Source organism: Piliocolobus tephrosceles, chromosome 3 (assembly GCF_002776525.5).
Source record: "Piliocolobus tephrosceles isolate RC106 chromosome 3, ASM277652v3, whole genome shotgun sequence".
In the NCBI taxonomy this organism is placed as follows: Eukaryota; Metazoa; Chordata; class Mammalia; order Primates; family Cercopithecidae; genus Piliocolobus; species Piliocolobus tephrosceles.
This window is the reverse complement of record NC_045436.1, coordinates 182,183,665-182,206,742: the sequence shown is the minus strand read 5'-3', so window position 1 is coordinate 182,206,742 and position 23,078 is coordinate 182,183,665. Positions and strand designations below refer to the sequence as shown.

Genomic DNA, 23,078 nt, shown 5'->3' with positions numbered 1-23,078 from the left:
GTAGCTGGGATTACAGGTGCCCACCACCACACCCACCTAATTTTTGTGTTTTTAGTAGGGAGTAGGGTTCCCCATATTGGTCAGGCTGGTCTCGAACTCCTGACCTCAGGTGATCCGCCCATTTTGGCCTCCTGAAGTGCTGGGATTACAGGCGTGAACCACCATGCCCGGCCCAGGTCTCTTATTTTCAGTGGGTAATTGTATCAGACCCTGCCTCCCAGGCAGGATTTGAGGGTTCTGTGTAACTGATGTAGGGCTGGGCTAAACAGAAGAGCTTCTCATTAGAGCATCTCCCCATGGACTGGCTGCAGAGTTACAGCATCATTCTGGTTCTGGTGTGCTCCCCACTGCCCCTTTTCCGCTGACTCACTCTTTGCTCATAAGAATACAGTGATAATGAGATACGGTCATAGAATTTGGTTCCAGTCTAACCCTATTCCTGTTTCCTGCCCGCCTGACAGTCTGTCTCTGTCAATTAGCAGACTCTTTTATATATGATAGAGACACATGCACATATGAATACACAGACAGTCTCTGACCTACAGTGGGGTTTTTTGGTTTTTTGTTTTGTTTTGAGACAGAGTCTCGCACTCTCACCCAGGCTGGAGTGCAGTGGCGCCATCTCAGCTCACTGCAGTCTCTGCCTCCCAGGTTCACGCCATTCTCCTGCCTCAGCCTCCTGAGTAGCTGGGACTACAGGCGCCCGCCACCACGCCCGGCTAATTTTTTGTATTTTTAGTAGAGACCCGGTTTCACCGTGTTAGCCAGGATGGTCTCTATCTCCTGACCTTGTGATCCGCCCGCCTCGGCCTCCCAAAGTGCTGGGATTATAAGGCATGAGCCACTGCGCCCGGCCGACTTACAGTGTTTTATTTAGGATTTTTCAACTTAAGATTTATTGGGAGTTAGCCTCATTGTAAGTCAAGGAACATCTGCATATCATATACATATATACCATAAATATACATAATTAAATGTCACACTCCTAGAGTGGGGGGGGGTCAATATCTGAAGTACTTATAATAGCTTTATGTGGGGGGGATCCTCTAAGAATAAGAGAATAATTACGTAGACCTTAAATAATAAATCTATGAGAATGAAGAAAGCCCCGAAGCCCTCCCAACTTCCACCCTGTCAGCCACCTCTCTGTCCTATACTCTGTCACTACCCCTGAGCCTCACGGCTTTCTTCCCGCCTGGTCTACCCTGAATCTCCTCCTTGGTCTACAGTCTGACTTGTTCAGTCTCCCATCTGTTCTCTTCGGCACCTTTGTTGTCCTCAGTTCTCTCCCCGCCTCCGCGCAGTGCTTGTCTGGGACATCCCTCTTCCCTTCTGCCCACCCCACCCACATACATTGTTTCTTGACTAACACCTCCTGTCACTTTATAGGCCCCATTCAGTGCCGCTTCCTCTAGACAGCCCAGCTTGATCCTCAGTGCAGTTAGGCTGGGACTGCAACTCCTTTGCTGCTGCTTCCACTTGCTTAGGTCACCAGTGTCCCACTTCCGTATCTGAGCTCACTGGCTGCCTTCTAGTTCCCCTGCATTGCAGCTGTTCACTGCTTCTTCCTCCTTGAAGGAGGAGGTTTTGTCTAAGTGACAGCTCCAGGTTCTCCTAGCTTTGTTTCTTTTAAATTCTCTTTTACAGATTCTATCTACCTGCCTCCCCAAGTTTTCACACATTCTGAAATCTCTACGTCCATCCCAGTTCTCACTCTTGAGTTTCCGACTACCTTTGGCCCTTTCTCCCTGGGTATCTCACACCCCACTTTTCTAAAACTACACTCAGCTCCTGTTTCTATTCTCCCTTCCCTCATTGGGTTTTGTGATATCACTCTTGCAGGGTAAGAAGCTAGATAACCTTGTCATGAGTTGTTTCTCCTTTCACCTTGGAACTTTAGGAATCCCTAGCATCTGGCTGTCTTGACCATCCCCAGTCAGGAATGACCACTTCTCTACCCCAGCTCCTCTTTTCTTAGTGGCGGGGGTGCCATCATCACCCCACTCTTACCCTCATTTATTCCTTCAATAAATGTGAGCATCCGCTTTGTGTAAGGTCTTAGCTAGGTACAAAGTAAATAGAGCCCTGTCCTCGTAGCATTTGTGTAAGTGAGAGCATCCTGGACGAGAGGCTGGAGGATGGTGGGGCCCTTTCCTGAAATGGAGTGTGTGTTGGCGGAAGGAGGGGGCATGAGTTCCTTTTGGAACACACTAAATTTGAGATATCTGAAAAATCACCTTCAGTGTGCCAGCTAGTTTCTACAATTGATGTATTTGATTCTGGCACTAACATACCTATTTGAGGGTGCGGGTTTTGGTGTCAGACTGCCCTGGTTTAAGTCTAGGCTCTGTTTACTAGGTGTGGACGACTTTGGGCAAATTACTTTAATCCTTAGCTGCTTCATGTGTAAATGGGGACCATAACAGTGCCTGTTTCCTTACTGGATGGTACGAGGAACACATGTGGTAGTATTTAGGAAGCACAGTGCCTTGTGCAGATGCATAGAAGGCACATCTCAGCTGTTGTTAGTTTTCTTATTCCATTGGACTCTCACCTACATGATCCAGAACCCTTTGTAGTTGGTGAGGGCTACTTTCCCATGACCCCTAAGGTCTCCATTCACTCTGCATTTCTACATTTCTACATCCCCACTATGAATGAGGCAGGGAGGTATGCAGCCCCTTCTTAAAACTGGGTGGGAGGTCGGGCATGGTGGCTCATGCCTGTAATCCCAGCGCTTTGGGAAGCTGAAACAGGTGGATCACCTGAGGTCAGAAGTTCGAGACCAGCCTGACCAACCTGGTGAAACCCCGTCTCTACTAAAAGTAGAAAAATTAGCTGGGTGTGGTGGCACACGCCTGTAATCCCATCTACCTGGGAGGCTGAGGCAGGAGAATTGCTTGAACCTGGGAGGTGGAGGTTGCAGTGAGCCAAGATTGCACCACTGCACTCACTCCAGCCTGGGCAACAGAGTGAGACTCCGTCTCAAAAAAAAAAACAAAACAAAACAGTGGGATGTGATATCACACAGCGTTTTAGGGCTTGAGCAGAAGGTTGGAGCTGGGCATTGGGAAGGTGGATTTGGAGAGACTACCAGCCTGTGCTGTGGGGCTGAGTATGGTGATGGGTATGTGTCAACCCACAGACCCTGAGCCTTTACAGTGTGTCTGCACTGCTCCCAACACTCTCTTCTAATAACTTCTGGAATCGTCACACACCATTGAGGTAGGTGCAGTTCTGTTCTATAGACAAGAAATGGGGCACAGAGAAGTTCAGTACCATGCCCCAACGTCACAGGTTGGGGTTCAGGTGCCTGGATTTTTTTTTAGATGGAGTTTGGAGTTTTGCTCTCGTTGCAAGGCTGGAGTGTAATGCTATGATCTCAGCTCCTCCACCTCCCGGGTTCAAGAGATTCTTCTGCCTAATTCAAGAGTAGCTGGAATTAGAGGCAGCCACCACCACTCTCGGCTAATTTTTTGTATTTTTTAGTAGAGACGGGGTTTCACCATGTTGGCCAGGCTAGTCTCAAACTCCTGGCCTCGGGTAATCCACCCGCCTTGGCCTCCCAGAGTGCTGGGATTACAGGTGTGAGCCACCGCACCCAGCCAGTGCTTGGATTTCAATCCCAGTTGCCTGGCTCAAGAGATGTGCCCTAATTGCATTGCCAGCCAGGCTCCACACACCATGCTTAGGAGTTAGGTCTTGATAAGGAGCCAGGGAAAGTTGCTGTGGCAAATGTTTTGGAAAGATGGCCTGGCAGTAGGGTAGATGGGCACCCAGGGACAGGAGACCCAGCATGAGCAGGCATGGTAATGGTGCAGAGAAGGATGACACGGCAGCAGCACTGGGGATGCACAGAGGGTGGATATGAAGAGCGTTCCTGTTGTTTCCGCCACCTGGATCCCTTTCACCTGTGTCTGCTTTGCAACTCCATCCCATTATGCTACTTCAGTATGTACCATGGTGTGGTCTCTGGAACAGCAGCACCTGGGAACTTGTTAAGACGTGTAAATTGGAGGGCCTAGCAGCCTGGGCTTAAAAAGCCCTCTGTGGGGGAGCCTGATACAGGCTCCTGCTTGAGAAGCACTCTCCTAATCTAAGCCGCTAGCACCCAGCAGTGGGTGACCACAAGGGTCTTGTCCTTGCTTTGGCTGTCTCTTAGTCCCTCAGCCTTGTCCTGTGCTCAGGGCTTGTGGCTCCATTACCCACTGCATTGCTGACACTGAGTTTGCCGTGTTCAGCCTCACTTCTCAGTGAAATCCAAGGGCCTCTCAACCTCTGCATCTGGTGATTTCTCTGCCTTTACTCAGAGCTTCTACTTGGCTGCCTAGTCCACAGTCTCCTGGTTCACCGTTCACCTGGTCCCAGCGACAGAAGTCTCAGCTGGACACACAGCGTGCTTTAGAGTGAGTGGCTCTTGTCTCCTCAACTCTAGACGGCAACAGTGAGATTGTGGGAAGAGCCTGAGGCTCTGAGCTCTGTTTGGCCTCAGAAGCTCTGTCCCTTCCCTTCTGGTTACGGTTACTGAGGAGTTGGTGTGGTCGTGTGTGGCAGTCCTGACTTGCACCTCTTCCCAGGCGTTAGCACAGTACCTTGCCAAGATGGCAGGAGCCAGAAAGGAGGTAGCATAATAATTACACTTGCAGACTTTGGGATCAGGAAGTCTATATGCAACAAGAATGCTTGCTTCCTAAGATGAATATAGAATTAAGGATGTCATTGCGTAACATATTCAGCAAAGAACCTAGGGACAGAAAGGACCAGTACATTATCGAGCTGAGCTTTGTTTCAGTGATGTAAGTGGCAGCATTTATCAAATCAGTATCTTTGTTTTTCAGGACTTGAAAATACTGGAAATCTGTCCGGATCCAAATTCTTTGGCAAGCCAGATGAGTAACCAGACGGCATGAAAGGTTGAGAACGTTTGTCTTCCCTGCAAACCTTGGTATAGATCACTTCCTTTTCTGTAGGTTGGCACCAAAGAGCACAATGAGTACAGTAAGTTTTATCTCTTGAATTTGTGATTTTTTAGGGCTAATTAACTACCTTCTTCCTTATAGCACATGAATGAAAGTGAGTTCCATAATGGCACTTCAAGGTAGCCCCACTTCTTGAAGGAGTGTGTGCAGGATCTTTCTGGTAGTTACATCAGTTCACTTATCGACACTAAATTCCAGTCATAAAGGGCAGTGCCCAGAAGACAAAAGGCTAAGAAGGAATAACTTAGGGTTTGGTAATCTCAGACCTTCACAGCAGTTGTCAGTGTCATAGAAATACTAAGACTTTTTGCTTTTTAAAATTATTTATAGACTGGGCATGGTGGCTCACACCTGTAATCACAGCACTTGGGAGAGATTAAGGTAGAAAGATCACTTGAGCCTAGGACCAGCCAGGGCAATACAGGCCCCATCTCTACAAACAAACAAACAAACAAACAAAATTGAGCCAGGCGTGGTGGGGGGCACCTGTAGTCCCAGCTACTTGGGAGGCTGAGGCAGGAAGATTCCTTGAACCCAAGAGTTCAAGGCTAGCTATGATGACACCACTGTACTCCAGCTGGATGACAGAGTCAGACCCTGTCTCTATAAAAGTATTTCCACCCAGTTTTCCATTTTTCCTTCTATTTTGTTTCCCTGTGATGTTCTTGGTTCATTCATTGTGAGCATGATAGTAATGATCCATAGTGAAAAGTTTCTTATGTTCTGTGACCAAAGTTGATTCGTCATTATAATGACTGTTTAGAGCTTTTGTTTATTTTCTGAAACAGGGTCTTGCCATGTCACCCAGCCTGGAGTGCAGTGGCCCGATCTTGGCTCACTGCAACCTTCACCTTCTGGGTTCAAGTGATTCTTGTGCCTCAACGGTCCACATAGCTGGGATCACAGGCGTGCACCTCCCCGCCCAGCCGATTTCTGTATTTTTAATAGAGACAGTTTTTGCCATGTTGGCCAGGCTATTTTTGTTTGCTTGTTGAGATGGAGTCTCTCTCTGTCGCCCAGGTTGGAGTACAGAGGCACTGTCTCGGCTCACTGCAACCTCTGCCTGCCGGGTTCAAGCAACTCTCCTGCCTCAGCCTCCTGAGTAGCTGGGATTACAGGCACCTACCACCATGCCCAGCTGATTTTATATTTTTAGTAGAGACGGGATTTCACCTTGTTGGCCAGGGTGATCTCAGATTCCTGACCTCAAGTGATCTTGGCCTCCCAAAGTGCTGAGATTACAGGCATGAGCCACTGTGCCCAGCAGTTTTTTTGTTTTTAAGAGACACGGTCTCTGTCTGTCTCCCTATCTGGAGTGTAGTGGTGTGATCATAGCTCACTGCAGTCTCCAACTCCTGGAGCCAAGCAGTCCTTTCACCTCAGCGTCCTGAGTAGCTAGGATCATAGGCATGCACTGTCATACCTGGCTAATTTTTAAGAAAATGTTGGTTGGGCGTGGTGGTTTACACCTGTAATCCCAGCTCTTTGGGAGGCCAAGGTGGGCGGATCACGAGGTCAGGAGCTCAAGACCATCCTGGCTAACACGGTGAAACCCCGTCTCTACTAAAAACACAAAAAATTAGCCAGGCGTAGTGGCGGGCACCTGTAGTCCTGGCTACTTGGGAGGCTGAGGCAGGAGAATGGCGTGAACCCAGGAGGCAGAGTTTGCAGTGAGCTGAGATCACGCCACTACACTCCAGCCTGGGCGACAGAGCGAGACTCCGTCTCAAAAAAAAAAAAAAAAAATGTTTGTAGGCATAGAGTCTTGCTTTATTGCCCAGGCTGATCTTGAACTTCTGGCTTCAAGCAATCCTCCCACCTAGGCTCCCAAAGTGACTGACCATATCCAGACTGTTCAGAGCTTTTATCGCATCTGTGAGGCAGCTCTGGTTTGGTGTAATTCAGGTATCACGTGGAACCCCTTGAGCTCTAGAGGAGATTGCCTGAAGGTCCCCCTGTCCCAGTTTATTCTCTACTGACAGAGTTCCCACTGCAAGGTGGTTTAAATGATCTAAACTCTAAAACAACTGTTGTCTGAGATCCTGAATTCCTTGTCAGACCAGATGTGAAATCGCCTGCTGATTTCTTCCAGTGCTCCAGAGACGCTGTGAATGGTATGGGAAGATGGATGGTGGGGGCAGGATGAGGCTGAACAAACAGCTCTCAGAGGGAACGGCCAAGGAAATGCTGGTCACACCCTCTGACTCCTTTGGGTGCTCACCCTCTTCCGTTACTTCCTGGCCATTCCTGGCCCCCATTTTGCTCCAGGGCCCACTTTTGATGGTGATACACAAAAAAGCCTGCTTCTTTGACCTCCCACCTTGGTGCTTCACCTGCAGGTTACCACGTAGGTCATCTATAGGGAAATAGGTGCTCTAAGCCTTACCTCTGAAGTCCCATCTCTGCTTAGGCTGAATCGGAACAGGCAAAACAATGTAGCCTTTTGTGAGTGTGTGTGTGAAGAAATTGGTTAAAATTCCTGAAAGTTATGGTGTGGTTATAGCTTATGTGGTTGTGATTGGATGGTCAGTTTTCACCAAAAGCTATGGACCTCTGAGGGCCCTGCTGGGAAAGAGGAGGAGAGTTATGACCAGAATTATGGGAGGGCGAGAGGGGAGAGTTCTGCAGATATTCCTGGATTTATTGAGCCTGTCTTGAGTGGTGCAGGGAAGCTAGTTGGGGGGAGGGGGAGGCTCAGAGAAAGCACAGGGGGAGGGTGAAGGATGTCTTCAGGAAGGAGGTGACATTTGAGTGCGTTCTGGAAAGCTGTGCAAAAATTGGCCAGGTGAAGAAAGGGAGGGATGGGTACTCCAGGCAGGGAAGAAGCTCTAGATAAAGGCATGGAGGGGTCGATAGAGCAGGCAGGAAAGAGGATTCCTGAGGTTAGGGAGGGGTGGGGACATTCCTGTAATTATCCATGAGGGGAGATTTGGGGTCCAGGACCCATGGCTGCTTTCTTGGCTCCCTCAGTGGGGCCCAGAAACCACACAGGTAGCTGTGGGACATGAAGGTCTGCTTAGCAGTGTCTAGTAAGAAAGACTTGGTCTGCTACAGGCTGGGCATGGTGGATCACAGGAGTTCGCGACCAGCCTGGCCAACATGATGAAACCCTATCTCCACTAAAAATACAAAAAAATTAGCTGGGCATGGTGGCAGGTGCTTGTAATCCCAGCTACTCGGGAGGCTGAGGCAGGAGAATTGCTTGAACCCGGGAAGCAGAGGTTGCAGTAAGCTGAGATCGTGTCACTGCACTCCTGCCTGGGCGACAGAGCGAGACTCTGTCTCAAAAAAAAAAAAAAAGACTTGGTCAGCTACAAGGGAAGGAGGGTACAAGGACAAAGGACATTATCAAAGAGAATGGGATAAATTTATTTATTTATTTATTTTGAGACAGTAGTCATGCTCTGTCGCCCAGGCTGGAGTGCAGTAGGTGCAGTATTGGCTCACTGCAACCTCTGCCACCCGGGTTCTAGTGATTCTCCTGCCTCAGCCTCGCAAGTAGCTGGGACTACAGGTGCGTGCCACCAGGCTTGGCTACTTTTTGTGTTATTAGTAGAGACAAGGTTTCAGCATCTTGGCCAGGCTGGTCTTGAACTCCTGACCTCGTGATCCATGAGAATGGGGTAAATAGTAAAGAGTCTTAAGTGTTTGAAATGCTTGTTTTCCAGTGGTGTAAAAAAAAATAGCATTTGAACATAAATTTAATATTTTTAGTAAGGCCATTTTTATACTTTCTACAGAAAGGGTACACTCACCAGTAGTTTTGCCGTGAGAGTACATTGAGTAAAGGAGACAGGGTTGTTTATAACTTGGTGTGTTTACCCTACTCCTGTGTCCGGTTTTTATTGGCTGGAATGGGACCTCACGTTCTGTATTTGTCCCAACTGGTTAGTAACTTACAACTTTTGTTATTGTTGTTGTTGGCGGGGGAGGGTAGACGGAGTCTTGCTCTGTCCGCCTAGGCTGGAGTGCAGTGATGTGATCTTGGCTCACTGCAAGCTCTGCCTCCTGGGTTCACGCCATTCTCCTGCCACAGTCTCCTGAGTAGCCGGGATGCCCGGCTGATTTTTTTTGTATTTTTTTAGTAGAGATGGGGTTTCACCGTGTTAGCCAGGATGGTCTCAATCTTCTGACCTCGTGATCCACCCACCTCAGCCTCCCAAAGTGCTAGGATTACAGGCATGAGCCACTGCGCTGGGCCAGAACTTTGTAAAAGAGGCAAAGGCAGAGGAGAATAATCGCCCAGGCCAGAACTTTGTAAAAGAGGCAAAGGCAGAGGAGAATAAAGGAATGAGGAAGTAACTTGTGGAATGCTGAGAAAGGTAAAAATAACCTTTAAATAAGGAAGAGAAACAGGCTATGATCTAATGCTTGCTTGGACTAATATAAGCATGCTAGGGTAAATATTTAGGCTAAATTGTGGGAGCTAAGAATATAAAGTACATTGATTTCTTTATTATGGCTAGCAGATATTTAAGAATGTTAGTATAGGTCTTTGAATAAATTTTGCTTTTAAGAGAAGTTACTATTTATTTCTAATTAGATGGGGAGGAAAGTCTTTGAAGAGGAACCTCTACTTTTTGCATAAGTAACCTAGTGGCTGCTGGGGAAGCCCTTAAAACACTAGGCAGTAGAACTCCACTGAGGTTATTGTCAGCTCCCTTGAGGCCAAGAGCAGCTGGTCACGTGGGAATTATGGCTGCTGTCACTTGGCCTCTGGGCCCTCCTGGGGCTGGTTTTGTGCTCCTTAGTCGGTGGGAAGTTGCTAGACCCAGCTTCATTCCCAAAACATCTCAAGCTGTCATTTGATAAGAGTAGCATTGCAACACAGATATAATTAGGCTTATCCCTGTTACCTAGCGTGGGCTTGGCTGGGTGGTGAGTGTTCCTAGATCTTGTATGAATCTCACTTGCAATATCTGGTCCTTTCAGAGTTTCCTCGGACAGATTGACCCTAGTAAGGCTAAGGAATTGGGATAGTAGCATATTCCAGCTCTGCGCAGTACTTTACATACATGATCTCATTTAGACCTTATAACAGTTCTGCAAGGCTGGTACTGGTGGGGAACTTGAGACTTAGTAGTGCAGTACTTGTCCAGGTGGTCCAGTGTGAAGGATAGCAGGACAGGGCACAGGGGAGAAGAGCACAGAAATACACAGTGGGAGTAACAAGGCGACAGGCTCGGTTGGGAGGCTCTGTCTCTTGGTTAAGGTGGAGGGTATTCTCAACTCGTCTTTTGGGACCAGCCAGCCCAGAAATGGCCGGAGCATATTGGCAAAAGGCAGCCTAAGGATTTGGAAGAAAGACTGGTCAGAGCGTTAGTTGCAGATCAGCCAGTTGAGAGCCTGAACCTTCCGGAAGACATGGCTCTTGGGTAGCCACTGGGAACAGGCTTAAAACAGGTTTGGTTCTCTGAGTTCTTTGTGGGGATGATTGTCTGGCGTGAATCACAGTTATAATACCCTGAAAGGTTCAAGGCCACATTTCCCGGGGGAAGATGAGCTTTCCACAATGTATAGAAACTCAGAAAACTCCAAGTTCTTTATGCTAAGAAACAAAAAGGGCCCAGAAAGGCTGGACACAAAGTCAGGGAAGAGACATTGATAACTTTTGGTTAAAGGGAAGGGTTTCCAGCCTTTTGGCCAGGGCATCCACGACAAGTCCAAATCCTGACTTGCCCTGAAGCTTTTGTAAAGGGATGCATCGTGTCCCTTTTGAGGTGCCGATAGTTTTTGTTTTTTCGGGTTTTTTTGTTTGTTTGTTTTTGAGATGGAGTCTCGCCCTGTTGCCCAGGCTGGAGTGCAGTGGTGCATCTCAGCTCACTGCGAGCTCCGCCTCCTGGGTTCACGCCATTCTCCTGCCTCAGCCTCCCAAGCAGCTGGGACTACAGGCGCCTGCCACCACGCCCGGCTAATTTTTTTTGTATTTTTAGTAGAGAGGTGTTTCACCATGTTAGCCAGGATGGTCTCAATCTCCTGACCTCGTGATCCGCCCGCCTTAGCCTCCCAAAGTGCTGGGATTACAGGCGTGAGCCACCACGCCTGGCTTGTTTTTGTTTTTTTGAGATGGAGTCTCACATTGTCGCCCAGGCTGGAGTACAGTGACGTGATCTCAGCTCACTGCAACCTCCACTTCCCGGTTCAAGCGATTCTCCTGCCTCAGCCTCCAGAGTAGCTGGGATTACAGGTGCCTGCCACCAGGCCCAGCTAACTTTTTGTATTTTTAGTAGTGATGGGGTTTCACCATGTTGGCCAGGCTAACCTTGAACTCCTGACCTCATGATTCTGCTGCCTCAGCCTCCCAGAGTGCTGGGATTACAGGCATGAGCCACCACCCCAAGCCGACCTGCTGATGGTTTGATAAAACAGAAGGTTTACTTTCTAGAATTTCTACTGTTGTATGTCTTGGATGATTTCTCTCTATATAAGCGTTCAGTATTCTGGAATCTCAAGTTTTGAAAGGAGCCCTAACTTCAAGTCTACTCACTGACCTGGTAATGAGGTGAACCGTTTCTGTTGTTGCCCCTTTAGTTCTTCCTGAAACCCTGACATTCTGGTGTTCATGTGACTATTCTTTCCCCCTTGCTACTCAGAGAAAGCGTCGTGGTGGAGCAATAAATTCTAGACAAACCCAGAAGCGAACTCGGGAAGCAACCTCCACCCCCGAGATTTCCTTGGAAGCAGAGCCCATAGAACTGGTGGAAACGGGTAAGATTTACAGGGACACTACAACTGTGGGGTGTTAAAGTGGAGAGAGGTAGCTCACTGTACCAGGGTGAGCTATTAGAAGGTGTTTTCAGTGTCTTTAGAAGGCCTATGCAATCTCAACTCAACCATTTACAACTCAAAGCTTCACAGATTCTGAAATAGCCTCTCAGCTGGTTTAACTATTCAACTCTGATAATGTTTAGCAGTGGGGTAGGACCCATTTAAAAAAGAAAAATCTCTAGTGCAAATGGGATAGCCCACCTTTTCTTTTTGAAATTACATCCCCAATTTGCTTGACCTCATAAAGGACTTGGCCTTCCTCTTCTGGTTTTCGTTAAGACACAAAATTACCCAAGAAGGTAAACTTGTCCGCAGAGCTCCCTGTGTTGGAGCTTGGTGTAGGCAGAGTCCAGATTGGATTTCGCCTTTCTGCCTGCTCAAGAAGTGGTTGATGGCCCACCTGAGTGAAGTCCCTTTGCTCTGCACATACTGTTTTTATAACTAGGATATCTGCAAACTGGCATTTTAAACAGAAGCAGCTTAGTGCAAGATAAATTTCATGGGCCCCCAGGAGCGGTGAAGTTCTCCATGTGGTCTCTGAGTTTCACTTCTGCAAGTGAATTCTTGACAGCCTTGACTTGAGGCTAAGATCCTGGCTCTAGACCAAAAAGGAACCAACTGTTTTCCAGCATGGCACTTGTCATCCTCTAGGCAGTCTTACCCTGTGCGTGCTTAGGGCTGCCCATTAGAGCACTGTTTTGTTTTTCTTTTTGTTTGAGACGGAGTTTCGCTCTGTCACCCAGGTTGGAGTGCAATGGTGCGATCTCGGCTCACTGCAACCTCTGCCTCCCGGGTTTAAGCGAGTCTCCTGCCTCAGCTTGCCAAGTAGCTGGGATCACAGGTGCCCATCACCACACCAGGCTAATTTTTTTGTGTTTTTAGTAGAGATGGGGTTTCACCATGTCAGCCAGGCTGGTCTCAAACTCCTGACCTCAGATTATCCACCTGCCTTGGCCTCCCGAAGTGCTGGGATTATCAGCATGAGCCACCGCGCCAGGCCTAGAGCACTGTTTCTGTAAGAGCCCAGAATTGTGTTCACCAGAAAGAGAATGGTTCAATAAATTGTTGTGTATCAGTATATAGACTGTTGGGCAGCCCTTCTTTTTAATAAAGAATGCAATCATGTTATATAAATTATATTGTATATATAAGGTTATCATGGTTTTTATTCTTGTGAAACTTTATGATACAAGAAAATAAAACAGGCCGGCCAGATTGCTTGGGCCCAGGAGTTCCAGACCAGCCTGGACAACATAGCAAGACCCTGTCTCTACAAATAAAAAAATTAGCCAAGTGTGAGAGGCTGAGATCAGAGGATCACTTGAGCTTGGAACATTGAGGCTGCAGTGAACTGTGATCGTGCCACTGCACTCTAGCCTGGGCAACAGCAAGACCCCACCTAAAAGATAAATAAAAGAAGTTACGTTAGGCTGGGCGCTGTGGCTTGCGCCTGTAATGCCAGCAGTTTGGGAGGCCGAGGCGTGTGGATCACCTAAGGTCAGGAGTTCCACTGTGCCTGGCCCATTTAGTGCTTTTAAATATTAATAGTAATCAGAAACAAAATGGTTGTGAGTCATTTTTTACTTTATATAAATGGAAGTTGTACATTAACTGTTTGATCCATGTCCTTCTCACCTTCATCCTGTGCTCACGTAGACATCACAGTATACCCTAAGGGCTGAAAGGCAAGCTTCACAAGAGATGCAACCCATTTTGTGTGCTGAGGTTCTAGGGACCAGTAAATATCACTGTTATTCTCCATCCAAGTAGGGAGACACTTGGGAGATAAATGGAGATTAAAAGTTTGTCGTTGGCTGGGCGCGGTGGCTCACACCTGTAATCCCAGCACTTTGGGAGGCTGAGGCGGGTGGATCACAAGGTCAGGAGTTCAAGACCAGCCTGGCCAAGATGGTGAAACCTCTTCTCTACTAAAAATACAAAAAAACTTAGCCGGGGATGCTCCCGGGTGCCTGTAATCCCAACTACTTGGGAGGCCGAGACAGAGAATTGCTTGAAGCTGGGAGGCGGAGGTTGCAGTGAGCCGAGATGACGCCACTGCACTCCAGCCTTGGCAACAGAGCGAGACTCTGTCTCCAAAAAAAAAAAAGAGAGAGAGTTTGCCCTAGATCCCTAGATTAACCAATGAAGTTACTAAACTAAGCCTGACTTTAGTCCTTAGGCCAGGTGAGAGTGGTCTGCTTCCCCTACTGGGAGGAGCAAAGGTTTCAGGCTGGCCCATCCCAAAGAGAAAGGCCCAGGGCTGGGCATGCATGGTGCCTTCTTCCAGATGGGGCACAGAGGCATAGCCATGTGGAAGTGGGTTGCCGCGGAATAGATGTGTGCGCATGTGCACACATAGATAACCGCCAAGGTACATCTGTAAAAACCATACAGCCCCACTGAGAGCAGAACTCTGGAAGGGTGTTTACTGGCTTTCCCTCCTGAAGGAGGTGTTGGTCCTGGTGCTCTTTGCAGTGTGTACTTCAGGATTATTTTAGTGTGGGGTAAATGTATATTCCATTTGCAGTCATACTAAAGGGTAGAGGGATACAAGCTTATTTTCCTCTTAATGCTTGTTGAAATACTTTCTTTTGAAGCTGGAGATGAAATTGTGGACCTCACCTGTGAATCTTTAGAGCCCGTGGTTGTTGACCTGACTCACAATGACTCTGTTGTGGTAAGTGTTGGAGTGTGAGAGTCGGCTCTTTCTTGGGTGTGGGTCCCTGGCCAGTGCCAGCATCTGACAGCCGTGGTCAGAGACTACAGGTCAAGGTTATAGCTTATGCTAAAGAAGTTCATGCATCTTGTGGAATTGAGCTTTTAGAAGGAAACTGTAACAACAATAATAATAAAGAAGTTCATGCATTCAGTGACGAGAGCCCAAAATGAAAAATGTTTCAGGAAAAATTTGTTATGGCCTTGTTGCCTATGGAGTAGGTCTGTGTAACCTGACCTTGCCACACCTGGGCACAAAAGTGATTTGGGGAAAATCTCAAGGCCCCCACATCTGCCTTCAGTCCCTGATTACACAGTTTACACCAGCCGTGTGACCTTGGGCATGTGACTTAGCCTCATTCACTTTCCATGAAATGGGGACAGGTCACTCATGTCAGTAGGGCATGGTGTAAGAGATCTTACAAGAGATGCCGTGTTTGAGTGCCTGACACCTAGAATGGTGCCCAGTCACTGTGAGTTTATGCCCTCCCACCTGAGAGGAAAGAATGTTGGCTCAGCACTGCCAGTGGGAAATCTCTCAAGTTCTAAAAGCACCTGCTGTTGAGCATGGCCTCAGGGGATGCAGGCTCCCTGCGTTGCCACCTGATGCCTGCTGTGTCCTGATGCCAGGGAGGCCGGAGTCCAGGAGGCTGCCTGTGTCCCTGTCCCATGGCACCGGTTGCATACTGCAGGGGACGTGTGTGTTGCGTGTCCTGCCTGCCAAGAGGGAGGCCTTGTCTGGTCAGAGGACACACGGAGAAGCTATTTCTAGTAGACCTGTTTCATGGTACGTGCAGGTCTGGGAGTCTGGTCAGCATCCTAAGTGCAGATTTGCCTCTGGAAGATGCCACTTGAGCGTTTTCTGACAGTGTGCTCGGACTGCAGGTCAGGGGTGGGGGCAGTGGCACACTTGGCAGCATTGGCAGTGGGGTGGTAGGTGCTGCTGAGGAGGACTGTAGGGGCTGCTAGTAGCTGAGTCTTCGCCTTGGCCCTGGGCTCACTGGTGTTCAGGTTATCGTGTCTGGCTGATGCCAGGGTATCTGAACAGGGACACACCATAGGTGTTGCTTCTTAGCTGTGCTGAGAACTTCAGAATAGGGTTGTACTGAGAAGTTTCAAGACTTCAATCCATAGAAAAGGGCAGGGATGGAAAACCATCTGAGATAAGCAGCAGTGGGTTTAGTTGTAAGTGGTCTCTGCTTAGGTCTCATTAGTGTTTTCTCTGAGGTACATATACACATATGACTTTGCTTATCGTCCCTATGTACTCCATGGAGTTCTGGAAAGATAACTAATTTGGTATGTTAGCTGAAAGCTATAGCACAGTCACTGATTTTTTTCCCCTGTTTTTCTTTTTCCCAGCTGACACCTTGGTTTCACCAGTTGCTAATTAAAGCTGGAAAGTGGTGTCCGCAAAAGTTTTCTTTTCCTTGAATACTCCGTGTTCACCAGTCTTCTTGGCCTTCTTTCTCTCTGCCGGACCCTGAGGAGGGAGCTAGGATTCTGGCCACAATCACTGATTGACTTTGTTGGCTGGCAAACCAACATCATCTCCCCTTTCACACGTGTGTTTTCTTTTGCTTTAGAAACAGGATCTCAGACTGGGCGGGGTGGCTCACGCCTGTAATCCCAGCACTTTGGAAGGTCGAGGTGGGCGGGCCACGAGGTCGGGAGTTTGAGATCAGCCTGGCCAACATGGTGAAACCCCGTCTCTACTAAAAATACAAGGATTATGGCGGGCACCTGTAATCCCAGCTACTCGGGAGACTGAGGTAGGAAAATTGGTTGAACTCAGGAAGCGGAGGTTGCAGTGAGCTGAGATCACGCCACTGCACTCCAGCCCGGGCGACAGAGTGAGATTCCATCTCAAAAAAAACAAAACAAACAAACAAACAAAAGACAAAACTTAGCCAGGCGTGATGATGCGCACCTGTAATCCCAGGTACTCGGGAGGGTGAGGCAGGAGAATTGCTTGAACCCAGGAGGCAAAGGTTACGGTGAGCTGAGATCACGCCACTGCACTCCAGCCTGGGTGACAGAGCAAGACTCTGTCTCAAAAAAAAAAAAGAAACAGGGTCTCACTGTGTTGCCCAGGCTAGAGAGCAGTGGCATGATCATAGCTTACAAATGCAGCCTCCAACGCCTGAGCCTACATGATTCTCCCACATTATCCTCCTGAGTAGCTGAGGCTACAGGTGCATGCCACCATACCCTACTAAATTTGGGTGGGGTCGTGGTGGTTATTTTTTAATATTTTTGTAGAGACAGGGTCTCACTGTGATGCCCAGGCTGGTCTTGAACTCCTGGGCTCAAGCAGTCACCCACCTCAGCCTCCCAAAGCACTAGGATTACAGGTGTGAGCCACCACACTGGCCAGCTTTGTTTTGTTTTGATGACTAAACTGCTCTTGCTACAAGGGCTTCCTCTCTGCACTACCCTACCTTCCTTCTGTTTCCCTGGGCTAGGGCTCCATGTTGTTAGTCCTACTTCCTATTAACCTGGGGCTGCCTGGTTAACCTTTATAAGATCTGCAGTCATTGGGAGACCCAGGGACTGGGAATATTGGCATTGAGGGAGCTGCCCTGGAAAATGGATGGGTGGCCAGAGAGAGAGCTGATAGGTAAAAGGGAGATACTCCCGGCTTGGAAGGCAGGAGTCTTAGGTGCTGGTCTGAGATCTACTGGTCAGTTTGATCAGTGGATTTATCTCACACTGTCCTTAGTGTTCTCAGCCACAAAATAATTGTTTTGGACTTGATAGCTCTTGCTAATCATTCTCCACTTATTTTTGGTTTTAATAAGTCAATTTAATAAATGACAGTTTATGAATTTACACTGAGACGTATACCTGAGTTTGGAATTCTGCCTCTCTGAGCGAATCTGTTTGGGAGGCCTTGAATGCTATTCACTGAGGACAAGGGACATGTATACATGGATCATGTGTTCAGGGTGACCCTAGACTCCACCTGCAGGAGAGTATAAAATGGATAAATGTATTCTTTCTGGAAATGGGGTAACCTTCCTTACCAGTTCCACCAGGACCTGTTGAATAGCTTGAGTGCACTGCTTTAGCTCCTGTAGCTCTGTACTTTTAAGATAGGAATCCCTGGATACCAGGATCCAGAGGTAGCCGTCAGAACATCAGGGAACCCTCTAAACTTTGTGCCTGTGGTCCCAGCTACTGGGGAGGCTGAGCAAGGAGGATCTCTTGATCTCAGGAGTTCAAGGCCAGCCTGGGCAACGTAGTGAGACCCTGTTTCCTTCAAAAAAGAAAAAAAGACTGGAGACTCTGCATGCAGGTGTGCACATTCTTCCAACTTTTGAAGGAATTCAAAGCCCCTGAAATATGAAGGGAAATGAAAAATGTGGTAAGGGGCAGTGAGAGACTTTGTTCATCTCGCTTTATTACTTTCCCTCAAAATTAACTTTCATTTTTGGCATTGTATTGCCTAAAAAAGGCATCACTGCTGTGTCCCGAGGTGTGAGTTTCTTTGATTTTTACTGGATAAACGCCAGACTATTTTCTAAAGAGGGAGCAGTTCACATTCGTGCCAGTGTTTGAGGTTCTCCACATCCTCGTGGCCACTTTTAATTTTAGCCATTCTGATGCTTGTCCAGTGGTGTCTCATTGTGGTTTTAATTTGTGCTTTTTGATTACTAATGGGATCAAACACTTTTTCATGTTTATTTTTCTCTTTTGTGAAGTGCCTGTTATAAAACCTTTTTGTTTTATAACTTTTTTTTTTTTTTTGAGACGGCATCTCACTCTGTCACCCAGCCTGGAGTGCAGTGGCGAGGTCTCAGTTCACTCAGTTCACCTCCACCTCCCAGGTTCAAGCGATTCTCCTGCCTCAGCCTATTGAGTAGCTGGGATTACAGGCGCGTGCCACCATGCCAGGCTAATTTTTTGTATTTTTAGTAGAGATGGGGTTTCACCATGTTGCCCAGGCTGTTCTTGAACTCCTGACCTCAGATGATCCACTCGCCTTGGCCTCCCAAAGTACTGGGATTATAGGCATGAGCCACTGCACCTGACTGTTGTATACCCTTTTTTGTTTTTTGGTTTTTTTTGGAGACGGAGTCTTGCTCTGTCGCCCAGGCTGGAGTGCTATGGCGTGATCTCAGCTCACTGCAAGCTCTGGTTCCCAGGTTCGCACCATTCTCCTATCTCAGCCTCCCAAAAAGCTGGGACTACAGGCGCCCACCACCACGCCTGGCTAATTTTTTGTATTTTTTAGTAGAGACGGGGTTTCACCGTGTTAGCCAGGATGGTCTCAATCTCCTGACCTCGTGATCCACCCGCCTCGGCCTCCCAAAGTGCTGGGATTACAGGCGTCAGCCACCGCGCCCGACTGTATACCTTTTTTTAATACAACTGTCGTATGTAAACTTTTTTCATCATAAATAGGACTTTTTGCTGTAGCACCTGTCTCATCTCAGTAGCTTTTCCAGAACTGCCGTCTTCACCATAAAAGCTCCCTACGTTTTCCCAATGCAAACCTGAGTGTTTTCAGCATTTTCACTTTTCTAACAGAGACATCACGGAGGGGATAAATAGATTTGCAGGCCTTTCTGTGTCTTCTCCAATGCTGTCTGGAATAATTTTCTCTACCATTTCTTTCAAGTTACTTGTCTGCATCTCTTGGGTCATAATTTCCATCATCTTAGAACTATTGGTGCTGAGGTTTTCTCTAACCATTGGTAGTAGTCTAGACATCAACATGAGCTTCAATCATGGTCTGTCGTTTTTTTTTTGAGCCGCTGTCTCGCTGTCACTCAGGCTAGAATGCAGTGGCATGACCTCAGCTCACTGCAACCTCCGCGTCCTGGGTCCAAGCAATTATCCTGCTCCTCAGCCTCCCGAGTAGCTGGGACTGTAGGCATGCACCACTACGCCCAGCTAATTTTTATATTTTTTGTAAAGACAGGATTTCGCCATGTTGTCCAGGCTGGTCTCGAACTCCTAACCTCAAGTGATCCGCCCAGGTGGTCTGCCATTTTTAAATCACAGAACACATTTTGTCATGGGTAAGACCCATGCATGGAAGCTAGGAAGTTTTTGCCCTGAACATCTTGAACAGTCAACTTGAGTTTTTTGCAAATCAGCAAGCCTTCAAACATAACCCTTGAGGCCATCAGATACAATTTTGGTTCCTTGAGTCCTATCAACTTTTTAAATTAAATAGTTGAAGAAATTGAACTAGAACAAAGAAAACCATTGGTTGTCTTCTCCTCCCCCCCCCCCCCCCGAGACAGAGTCTCTCTCTGTCACCCAGGCTGGAGTGCAGTGGCACAGTCTTGGCTCACTGCAACCTCCATTTCCAGGGTGCCAACGATTCCCATGTCTCAGCCTCCTGAGTAGCTGGGATTACAGGTGCATGCCACCATGGCCAGCTAATTTTTGTATTTTTAGTAGAGACAGGGTTTCACCATGTTGACCAGGCTGATCTTGAACTCCTGGCCTCAAGTGATACACCTGAGTCAGCCTCCCAAAGTGCTAAGATTACAAACGTGAGCCACCATGCCCAGCCTCCTTGGTTGCTTTTTTCTGTTTTGTGTGCCTTTTCCAAATTTGTTGTTTTTTTTTCTTTTCTTTTTTTTCCCCTTGAAACAGGGTCTCATTTTGTTACCCAGGCTGGAGTGCAGTGGTGCCATCACGGCTCACTGCAGCCTGTACCTCTTGGGCTCAATTGAGCTTCCTACCTCAGACTCCTAAGTAGCTGGGACTATAGGGGTGTGCCACCATCCCTGGCTGATTTTTTATATTTTTTTGTAGAAACAAGGTCTTACTATGTTGCCCAGGGTGGTCTCAAATTCCTAGGCTCAAGCAGTCCTCCCACCTTGGTCTCCCAAAGGGCTGGGATTATAGTTGTGAACCACTGAGGCTGGCCTTGGATCACTTCATGAGTATTTTCAGTATGCCCATCTCTGCTCTGGCTAGAAGCAATGCAGTGGTAGAAAAGAGACTGGCACCTCTCTTCAAGGAATCGAGATTTTTTAGGGGGAAATTATTGAAAATGTTACTTAGGCTGTTTTTCTTAAATTTCCAAATATTGTCTCAGTAAGGTTGATTTTTCTGGAATCTTTTTTTGGTCTGTTTCTACAGTGTATTAATAAGTCACACTATTTGCGTTTTATTCTGTATCCTGCCTGGTTTTCCATTTATGAGACTCTGTAGAAAGGATGCTTGATATTTCTGGAAGGAAGGAAGAGACAGAACCCTGTAGATCTCTGGGTATAAAGGACACAGGAGGCACGCTGTTGAAATAAGTGAGCCAGCCCAATTCTATAGGAAGAAAGAAGAGCTCAGAAAAGCCCAAATATCATATCCAGGAATTAACCAAGATGGGTTGGCTGCTCAGCTAGAACGTGATCGTCAGCACCAATCTTCCCGACACTCCTGCCAGTGCTCTACGTAACAGGCATCAGTAACTGCATGATGTGTGTAGCTGTTGGACATGGAGTAGCCTTTTGTGTGCACAGTGCTTGGAGATGGCTGTTTCTCCAGTGGAGCAGTGTGCAGTGCTGTGAGCTGCGAAGTTGTCTAAAGCAAGTGTGTCTCGGTGCTCTTGGCTGGGTGAACATTCCTAGAAATGCCAGGGGCCAGCCTGAGTGCACGGGACCCCAGTGATTCATATACTTGTTTCTTTCATGCAGAGGTGTTCTGAGGCTCACCTGTGCTTTTAGAAGCACAAAGGGGCTTCGAGTGACCAATCAGATGTGCCTGCTGCAGGCCCACTTGTCTCTAAATGCTCTGACCTGTGGACTCTTCTCCATAGTTGAGAAGAAGCTAGAGTAAAATAGAATGTTTGAGAGAGTGAATCTCCTTCTTTTCTTTTTTCTTTTCTCTTTTTGAGACAGGGTCTTCCTCCGCTGCCCAGGCTGGAGGGCAGGGGCCCAATCTCAGCTCACTGTAGTCTCAACCTCCCAGGTTCAAGAGATCCTCCTGCCTCAGCCTCAGGAGTACTGGGACTACAGGCACTCACTGCCATGCCCAGCAAGCTCCGCCTCCCGGGTTTACGCCATTCTCCTGCCTCAGCCTCCCGAGTAGCTGGGACTACAGGCACCCGCCACCTCGCCCGGCTAGATTTTTGTATTTTTTAGTAGAGACGGGGTTTCACCATGTTAGCCAGGATGGTTTCGATCTCCTAACCTCGTGATCCGCCCGTCTCGGCCTCCCAAAGTGCTGGGATTACAGGCTTGAGCCACCGCGCCCGGCCAATTGTTTGTATTTTTTGTAGTGACAGGGTCTCGCCATGTTGCCCTCCTCTCGACCTCCTGAGCTCGAGTGATTCAGCCCACCTTGGCATCGCATGGTGCTGGGATTGCAGGTGTGGGACACCACGCCCAGCCCAGGAAGTGTGAATTTCTGGTCTTGGGCTAGCTTACCACAGTACTAATTAAACTATTCAGTCCAGGAGATTCGTTCATTGTTATTTCAGTTTCGGTTTTTCACTTATCTTAAAGGCCTCTCAAATAGATTAGAGGCTGCAGAGCTTGTATTGTACCTCTATCCATCTCTCAACTCATCCAGTAGGCGTTTACGAAGCGCTGGTACTCTTCCCCTTGCACCCATCTTCTGTGCTAGGCAAGCACTGTGCCGCCTGCAGGGCCGCAGCTGTGAGTTAAATACATTACAGAGTTCTTGAGATGTCTGCAGGACTCTGGAATTTGATGTGACTCGGCCACTGGGTGGAGGGAACACCAGTGATCAATACTGTATTGTCCACCAGCTGAGAGGCCAGGCTGTGGTGGGTGTGTGTTTGTTTGAGATGGAGTTACACTCTTGTTGCCCAAGCTGGAATCCAATGGTGCGATCTCGGCTCAGCACAACCTCCACCTCCCAGGTTCAAGTGAGTCTCCTGCCTCAGCCTCCCAAGTAGCTGGGTTTACAGACATTACGCGCCCAGCTAATTGTGTGTTTTAGTAGAGACGGGGTTTCTCCATGTTGGTCAGGCTGGTCTCAAACTCCTGACCTCAGGTGATCTGCCCACCTCGGCCTCCCAAAGTGCTGGGATTACAGGCATGAGCCACCGCACCCAGGCTTTTTTTTTTTTTCTCTTTTCTTTTCTTTTTGAGACAGTTTCACTATTGTTGCCTAGGCTGGAGTGCTATGGCACAATCTTGGCTCACTGCAGCCTCCACCTCCTGGGTTCAAGTGATTCTCCTGCCTCAGCCTCCCAAGTAGCTGAGATTACAGGCGCCTGCCACCACGCCTGCTAATTTTTGTAGTTTTAGTAGAGATAGGGTTTCACTATGTTGGCCAGGCTGGTCTCCAACTCCTGACCTCAAGTGATTCACCCACCTCCACCTCCCAAAGTGCTAGAATTCCAGTTGTGAGCCACTGCGCCTGGCCTGTGGTGTCATTCTTATGCTGAAGACTCATCTGTAAGCTGTTTTTCTCTCACTGAAAGTGGGGACAGTCAGAATTGTTACCAGTGAGGAAACTCTCTGGCCACCCTGTTCTTATGCACCCAGTAGTTATGTGTATATCACCTGCTGCTTGCCAGCAGCCCCTGCGCTCAGTGCTCAGGACAGGCCTCAGTTTGGCACCATCCAGGGGCAAACTGGGTATGACTCACAGGAGACCATAAAGACTCAGTACCCACACTCTCAT

The 23,078-nt window shown here is 48.0% G+C and overlaps 1 protein-coding gene across 4 annotated transcripts in view; it reads left to right on the top strand.

Annotated features, from left to right (window-relative positions):
* The window catches only part of RNF4 (ring finger protein 4), a 44,048-nt gene that overhangs the window by 15,345 nt on the left and 5,625 nt on the right, over nucleotides 1–23,078 (top strand). For 2 of the 4 annotated variants that reach the window (XM_023206799.2, XM_023206800.2), the window contains exons 2-5: nucleotides 4,311–4,406; nucleotides 4,839–4,998; nucleotides 11,573–11,687; nucleotides 14,345–14,424. In XM_023206799.2, coding sequence (XP_023062567.1) covers nucleotides 4,990–4,998; nucleotides 11,573–11,687; nucleotides 14,345–14,424 — 204 coding nt within the window. In that variant the 5' untranslated portion in view covers nucleotides 4,311–4,406; nucleotides 4,839–4,989. The remainder of the gene's footprint in view (nucleotides 1–4,310; nucleotides 4,407–4,838; nucleotides 4,999–11,572; nucleotides 11,688–14,344; nucleotides 14,425–23,078) is intronic. The other 2 variants (XM_023206797.1, XM_023206798.1) reach the window with 1 other exon arrangement.